This window comes from Citrus clementina, unplaced genomic scaffold (genome assembly GCF_000493195.1).
Source record: "Citrus clementina cultivar Clemenules unplaced genomic scaffold, Citrus_clementina_v1.0 scaffold_3, whole genome shotgun sequence".
Lineage (NCBI taxonomy): Eukaryota > Viridiplantae > Streptophyta > Magnoliopsida > Sapindales > Rutaceae > Citrus > Citrus x clementina.
The window spans coordinates 25,467,501-25,475,876 of NW_006262339.1; the positions used below are offsets into that span (position 1 = coordinate 25,467,501).

Below are 8,376 nucleotides of genomic sequence, written 5' to 3' on the forward strand. Positions count from 1 at the left end.
ACAATATTACCCTTAACAATAGTTTATAAACGAAAATAACTAAAAAAAAACTAAAATTATTGGCGCGAAAAGCACAAACCCTATTTTTTAACAATTTTATCCTTGTCAATTCCAAAAATTTACAATATCATAGGTAAAGATTATGACTATTTCATTTTTAAATTTTTAATTTTATCTTTCTTGTAGGAATTTTAAGAAAATATCAATAATTTAAAGAGGATTTTTTAATTTTTTAATTTTATCTTTTTTATAGGAACTTTAAGAAAATATCAATAATTTAAAGATGGTAAAATAACTAATAATTTTAGTTTTTTTTTAGTTATTTTCGTTTATAAACTATTGTTAAGGGTAATATTGTCTTTGCACGGTCAACTAACGGTCAATGTTAAAATTAACTAACGGTAGGGGGTTTTTTACAAATAAATCAATTCTCGCCATCTACTTGCAACAAGTCCAAACCTCAAGAGAGGTTTTTAAAAATTACCCAAAAAAGAAATCTATAAAAAGAATTAATAGTAATTAGTAGGGTCCGGCTACGGTGCAACGGTGATACGGTATCACCGTTGCATCCAGCCGTTGGATCTACGTGGATGAATGAATCCAGTGGGATCCAACGGTGATACCGTATCACCGTTGCACCGTAGCTTTCTCCTAATTAGGGGTCCGGCTACAGTGCAACGGTATCACCGTTGCATCCAGCCGTTGGATCCACGTGAATGAATGGATCCAGTGGGATCCAACGGCTATGGTGCAACGGTGATACCGTATCACCGTTGGATCCACGTGGATGAATGGATCCAATGGGATCCAACGGCTGGGTGCAACGATGCACTGTAGCTTTCTCCTAATTAGGGGTCCGGCTACGGTGCAACGGTGATACCGTATCACCGTTGCATCCAGCCGTTGGATTCACGTGGATGAATGGATCCAGTGGGATGCAACGGTGATACCGTATCACCGTTGCGCCGTAGCTTTCTCCTAATTAGGGGTCCGGCTACGGTGCAACGGTGATACGATATCACCGTTGCATCCAGCCGTTGGATCCCACGTGGATGAATAGATCCACTAAATGTAAACGGTAAACCCCTCCCTAAAATTTCTGGAAAAAGGAAAAAAATCAAATTGAAGGAAATTTTGAAACCCGTCGCAGCCAGAGACCGGCTCGTCGTCGCCTGCGGCCTAGCCTTCCGTGAAAATAGAGTAAGTAATCTTTTTTCTCTCCTTCTACTCTCCACCGGCACCATATTCATAAATGGATACTGGCAAAATAACTTTTAATTTTTTATTTAGCTTTTAGCATACTTGAGTATTATCTTTACTTTGAACAACAGTGATGGATAGAATAAAATTTTAATTGATTTATTATTATATGGGATGGAAGAGTTTAAATCGTAGGATCCCACGTTGTGTATTCTCAATTGTTGTTAAGCTCTGCAGCTTTCTTAACTATCAATATGAGTTTCACGAAAGACCCATTATTAATCTAACTGAAAAATGCTTCCTTTTCGGCTTTAACACTGTGTTTATTACATCTTTCAGGTTGGTTGATAACTTTCACGATGAATAACTCAAAATCACGTAAAGTTGGTAAGATAAATAAAAAAGATAGGATAAGTTGTATGCCGGATTCGATCCTTTGCCATATTCTTTCATTTCTGTCCACAGAAGATGCTGTTCGAACTAGCATTTTATCTTCAAGATGGAAGCTTGTTTGGGCTTCTCTTCCCAATCTTATGTTCAATGACAAGTTATGCTACAGACGTGATGGTACTTCAGATAATGGTGCGTTGACGAGGTTTGAGAATTTTGTCGACAGGATGCTTCTGTCCAACTCAGTAAGCATTAGCAAGTTTTCCCTTCATTGTCAGAAGAAGCCCAGGTATTTGTCTCGTCTGAAATTCTGGGTTGCACTTGCAATTATGCGAAATGTTCATGAGATCGAAGTTAATCTTCCGGTTGACGATCCATTTGAAGAGGGTTACGAGCCTGTTGAGCTACCTGACTGCATCTACAATTCTGAAACACTTGAAATTTTGAAACTAGAAACAGATTTTGTATTCAAGAGTCCTTCCTCTGGGATATGTTTTCCAAGGGTCAAGAAATTTCATGTTGAAATATATAAGCCCAACATGCCTGACTTTTCTATTTGTCCTGTACTTGAAGATTTGTCAATTGACTACTCGCTAAATTTTGATTGGGACGCCGATATTAGCATTTCGTCTCAAACTCTAAAGAGGTTAAACTTGATGATAGGGGGACCTATTGTCTTTGCTAATGAGCACCAGGCTACGATTGAGGCTCCAAAACTTGAACACCTCCATGTTAATGATGGCACATTGGTATCTTATCTGGTCTATGAGTTACATTCATTATGTGATGCACGCCTTGATATTGACTATTCGCGTGTGCGTAGTGATCCGGTTCGAGCTGATCATGCACTACAGCTTCTCAAAAAGCTCACGAATCTTAAGTCTTTGTACTTATCTTGTGGCACCATATACGTATGTTCTCTGTCTGCTTTATGTTGTGCATATTTTAAACTTTAATACTCTTCTTACTTCCTCTACTTTTTGTTTTTACTCTGATTATGTTACTTATTTTTCTGGTCGTGTGTATTAAAAGTTATTTTGAAACTCATTGATGAAACAGTTTCAATTCCTCAAGTTAGTAGCTGCTAGAATTTTTAATTATTGTCTTTTTCTCAATGAAAGGCTCTTGGTGAAGCGTATCGGCATTTATATGATGCTCATCAATATTTCCTTCCCACATTTTCCAACTTGTCTTTTTTGGAGGTGAGGATTCGAGAATATGGGTGGTGGATTCTTCCGATCATCTTCAATTGTTCGCCTAACTTGGAATCTTTCGTCTTGATAATGGTGAGGATTTGATGAACTTTTGAATAAAGGATATTTAAGTTGTTTTTATATTTATTTTCTTTATAATCAGGACGTAAATGGCCCTGAATACTACGTGGAAGCTGGGTGGATAGAACCACAGTTCGTGCCCTATTGTTTGCAGTTTAATGTCAAGAAGATTGAAATTCTGTATGGGGAGGATTTGATGAACTTTTGAATAAAGGATATTTAAGTTGTTTTTATATTTATTTTCTTTATAATCAGGACGTAAATGGCCCTGAATACTACGTGGAAGCTGGGTGGATAGAACCACAGTTCGTGCCCTATTGTTTGCAGTTTAATGTCAAGAAGATTGAAATTCTGTATGGGGATGATGATCCATTAGAACCAGTAAAGTATTTATTGAAGAATTGTGGAGTTTTGGATAAAATGATCTTTAGATATGTTGGAGAATCTTCCAATGAACTTTGCAAGGAATTGTTAATGTTTCCAAGAGGCTCAAAGACTTGTGAGGTTGAACTTCGTGGAAAGTATGGGGATTGAGCGAATCGGTGATTTTGTATTGGTGATTTTGGTTGGGTGATGTTGTAAAACTTGCAGGTGATTTGCATCAGAACTCTATTGTAGATGATAAAAATAGGATTTCTTTTGTAATGTAAATGCATTGTTTACTGTGCTACTCCCCCCCCCCCCCCCAAAAAAAGATCTTTTTGCAGCTTCTATGATTATTGTTTTTTTTAATGGTTTTGCCTAGGAAGGATATATCGGTTTATTGAATATTTGAGTCTCATGGCATGGACTAAAATTTTCGTCTCACATTTAGAAATGGAACTTTTTTTTTCCAGTTAATAATTACTAACTACATTGAAAATAGCTTACCAAAATAGAGACAGAAGAAAATCTCTAACGAAAGACTCAACATTGATATTTAAAACATTTTAAAGTCAAAATTTGAAAACTGTATCATTGAAATTTTGACTTATTTTAATTTTATAGATTTTTGTGTCAATTAGTCATGACTAATAAAAACTAGACGTGTCATGTAAAATTCTGCACCGATGAAACAAGCTATAGATTTCAGGATACTTTTGAACTAATCTACCAAAAATCTTAGTTAATAAAGCAACAAGTAAAACATTCATCCTAAAGCCAATATTTTGTATTTTAATATATATATATATATATATATATATATATATATATATATATTTATATTTATATATAAAACAAGCAATAAAATGAAGCCCCAAAAATATTTTTACTCTCGCAAAACATACAGCCCAAAGATCGAATTTGCTACATGCCCAATAACTCAATGGTACCCTACTAAATGTTACATTTTGTTCTGAATTATGAAACAAAAAAGATTACATTTAGAGGAAAGACAAGGAGTAAAGATGAAAAAATGTATCGGCAAATGCATAATAATATAATTATTTTACTCCTTTGGTTAGGAAAGGAAATAAATAAACCAAAATAAGATTTCTTTTTTGATTTTAACAACAGAACTTTTGTTTCGCATATAAATTAGAGAAATTGTTTTACATGCAAAAAGATTATTTAGTTTATTTTTTTTATTACTAGGTAATTTTATTGGTGAACAACTTTTATATTTTTAACTCTTTATGAACTTTTATGAGTGGAAATCTATTCAGTGGTACAAAAGATTTAATATTCAAATCCCGCTCACAAAACCAATGGCCTTTTGTATTAAGTATTTCAATTGTGACGATTTAGTGAGGATTTGCAAACAATTAGTTTATTTTGAATATTTAGAGAACTATGAGGACTGTTTTGTAAATATTCACCCTTGACATATAAAAATCGAAATGTGCTCGCTCATCTTATCCATTTGAGAGCTCTGGGTTTAGCGGAGGGTTTAAGCTGAACCAGAAGCACAAGAAGAGGAAGAGGAGGGGGAAGAAGAAACATATTTGGGCATTAAAATCAAACAATCACTGGTCAGTACTTGCACAATCAACTCATTAACCCAGTTTTGTTTCTTTTGGCTGTTTTTAATTACTGTGCATATAAATCTTTTTCAACAAACCATTACTTCAATACTTCTTCATCTTCAGTGATTTCAATTGCTAGTCCTTTCATGACATTGAAAATTTATCACATTTAACTTGAATTCTTCATTATTTAATACCCATGTTAAAAGAAAAAGGCCCTTTTTTTTGCTTTGCAGTTCTCTCATTAACTTTTTCTTTTAATTAATTAGGGGGTATTTTTGTAGTTGGAATTTTTTTTTTTGCAGTTCTGTTATTCTTCATTTATACATTTACAGATATTTGAATTATAAATTTAATTTTGCAGAGTCAGATACGGGGTTGAAAAATGGCCCTACAACATACAATGACTTTCGAGTGCTTAAATTCACCATTGAAGGGCAATAGATTAAAATCTTTTCCTTTGAATTCTGTTAAAGTTTCTCGTCCTAATGAAGAACGAAGCAGCAGCTGGGTTTCATCATCAAGGATGGAGTGTTCCGCCTTCTCATCAAACATTGTCAAGTTGCCTTTGCAGGTGTGTTTTATTTTAGCAGTTCAAGTCATGTGGAGGATATGTTAGTTTTAAAAGTTTTCAAATGTTTTCTTTGCATAAACGTGTGTGTATGTATGTATATTTATATGTAGAAGCTAATTGTGTTTGAAAAAACCAGGCTGTTAGTTTTAGAAGAAATATAATAGTAAGATCTTTGGTAGAGAAACTAGGAAAGAGAGGAGGAGGAGGAGAATCAAGTGACACAGATGATGAGGACGACGACGATGATGATTCCTCTAGAAAAATGGATGTGGAGGATGACCCGTTGATGGATCCTGAAGAGAGACGTGAATGGAGGAGAAAGATTAGAGAAGTCATTGCTCAATGTCCTGATGTTGAGGAGGAGTCTGACCCTATTGAAAAGAAGAAAAAGATGCAGAAGCTTCTGGCTGATTATCCTCTTGTTATGGAGGAAGATGATCCTGATTGGCCTGAAGATGCAGATGGGTGGGGTTTCAGTCTCAGTCAATTTTTTGACAAGATAACTATCAAGAATGTCAAGAAAGATGAAGATGATGAGAATTACGATAGTGAGAATGAAATTGTGTGGCAAGATGATAATTACATACGTCCTATCAAAGACATCAAGACTGCAGAATGGGAAGAGGCTGTTTTCAAAGACATCAGTCCTCTAATTGTTCTCGTACATAATCGCTATAAAAGGTTAGTTTCTCTCTCTCTTTTGGCTTACTGTTATATGTGTATGTGTATTATTCAATTTGCACTCCTTCCAATTAGTGCCTTAATTTGAATTGAATGGACATGTTGTCATTCATGGCTGATTTTTTTTATGCACAAGACGAGATGGTGTTATTCACTTGGCTGATTTCATGCGTAGTGGCAGATTTCATTGTAGTTGCTTCTTAGTATTGCTTTCAGTGTGCTGATCCATGAAGTCAATTTAGTTTGTGATCTGCCAATAATACTCCTATATATTTGTTTTCTGACCACTATTCAAAAGTTCTGCTTAGTCTTTTTCTATTGAATCCAGGTCATTGCTTAATGTCAGATGATTTTTTGTGATTATTGAATCATAAGTCATTCTGTAAAAGATGGTCAAGCATTGTAGGTCTCTGAAGAATATAATGCTTCATGCTTGTCCTCCAGAAAGGTCCGCTGCTCTGCATTATCTAAGAGAAGGTCTTGTCGAAATCTCTATAGAGTTTCCAACATGAAAACATTGCTTCTGGAGATTTTGAGTTTGTCTACTACTAAAATCAAATTCCACTGAATTTCCACCAGTCTAGTTAATGTGATGCGTTCTAAAAATAACTGTATTATGACCCGTTAAACGTGCTGTTGAATGAAGTTTCATGTACCTTCATCCCTATTGATCTTAGAGCTCCATGGAATGGTTATTCTCGGTTCTAAAGGTTTATCATTTTACTAATTCTATGCTTATCATGGCAAAAAACTGGAGGACAGAATTCAAAATTTTTGATATTCTGAATTGAGAAAATTTTGCTGTGAATCATGGATCATACACGTAAACCATTGTAATTTACTGATTCATAATCTACAGGTTACATTTTAATACTTGCATCTCTTGTATATTAACAATTAGTTGCTCTGCTTTGTTATAATCCACATCAATTCGATTGTTTGCAGGCCAAAGGAAAATGAAAGAATTCGGGATGAACTGGAAAAAGCAGTGCACATCATATGGAATTGTAGGCTGCCTTCGCCACGAGTAAGTAAGAAATTCAATGCTTATTTGTTTTTGCTCATAATGGTGATTGTTTCTGATATGAAATTATTGTATTACACAGTGTGTTGCAGTTGATGCTAACGTTGAGCATGACTTAGTTTCTGCTCTTCAAGTGTCTGTCTTCCCAGAGGTTATATTCACTAAAGCTGGGAAAATCTTGTACCGGGAGAAAGGTAATTTTCTTAACCGAAGAAAAAGCTGCCTCTTATTATTTTGAAGGGAGTAATGTTTTTGATCTTGCCTTGTTTATGTGTGTGTTCTTCAGCAACAAGAACTGCAGATGAGTTGTCAAAGATAATGGCGTTCTTCTATTATGGAGCTGCCAAGCCAGATTGTTTGAGTAGCATTGAGAGTAGCCAAGAAATGATCCCATCTGTTGCCATCACCAATCCAAGCTAAAAGTAAAACAGATCTGCTTTCTTCATGATGTAGTGGATGTCATAAATGAATTGAGATTTAACATATACACGGGAACTAATGTATAGCTTAGATTCACTGCAATTCAAAAAAATAGTATGTATTATGCATGCTGTCCTGGGTGAAGTTATTTTGTTTCTTAATCTAACTTAAATCCTGTTTGTATTCTATCGATATCCAAATTCATGGCAATTACGGGGTATGTCCGTATATGATAAATTTTAAGCACTTTCTGGACAAGAACTAACAGAGGACTTGTGTTTTCTCACGCCTCTGAGATAAGCATCCTAATCAAGAACTTGTGAAGAAAGACGTTTAAGATCTTTGTGGATTTCCCCGCCATGCATTTATTCTCTTTCCAGGGACATGGGCTAAAATCAAAGTTGATGAGATTGGTGACTTCTTGGTCTCGATTAGGGATGGCAATGGGCACCGCCCGCAGCGGGTTTGCCATTACCAAACTCAAACCCGCACAAAATTTAAATTACCAAACCCACCCGCAACCCGCAGCGGGTTTTAATTTTTTTACAAAAACCCACCCGCAGCGGGTTTTAACAATTACCAAACCCGCAATGGTATCCAGCGGATTTTTTGCGGGTTTCCGTATTTAAAATCACAAATGTTTAATATATAAATTTATAATAATAACCTCAAATTTCATATAACATACTCAATTTTATATTTAAATAATGTAAATGAAAAATTAAAATTTCCACATCAATTCAACACAAATTCTCAAATTTAAGTATAAATTACACAAATCCATTTAAAAAACACAAATTAGTATCTAAAAATAATAATTACATTTCATATTATCATTTAAAACAAGCTCCAAGAGAAGATATTCAT

At 34.8% G+C, this 8,376-nt stretch overlaps 2 protein-coding genes across 2 annotated transcripts; both read left to right on the forward strand.

Moving 5' to 3' along the window:
- The first annotated feature begins 1,106 nt into the window (after positions 1–1,106).
- On the forward strand, positions 1,107–3,540 carry LOC18046247 (F-box/LRR-repeat protein At4g14103). The gene is given in 5 exon segments (XM_006441955.2): positions 1,107–1,200; positions 1,540–2,501; positions 2,712–2,876; positions 3,120–3,263; positions 3,265–3,540. Coding segments are annotated over 4 exon segments (1,275 nt in total). The 5' UTR covers positions 1,107–1,200; positions 1,540–1,559; the 3' UTR covers positions 3,289–3,540.
- Positions 3,541–4,722: 1,182 nt separating this feature from the next.
- On the forward strand, positions 4,723–7,805 carry LOC18046248 (thioredoxin-like fold domain-containing protein MRL7L, chloroplastic). Its single transcript, XM_006441956.2, has 6 exons — positions 4,723–4,816; positions 5,175–5,384; positions 5,521–6,065; positions 7,011–7,092; positions 7,172–7,283; positions 7,376–7,805. Exons 2-6 carry the CDS (start codon positions 5,196–5,198, stop codon positions 7,507–7,509), a joined length of 1,062 nt encoding a protein of 353 aa, XP_006442019.2. The 5' UTR covers positions 4,723–4,816; positions 5,175–5,195; the 3' UTR covers positions 7,510–7,805.
- The last annotated feature ends 571 nt before the right edge of the window (positions 7,806–8,376 follow it).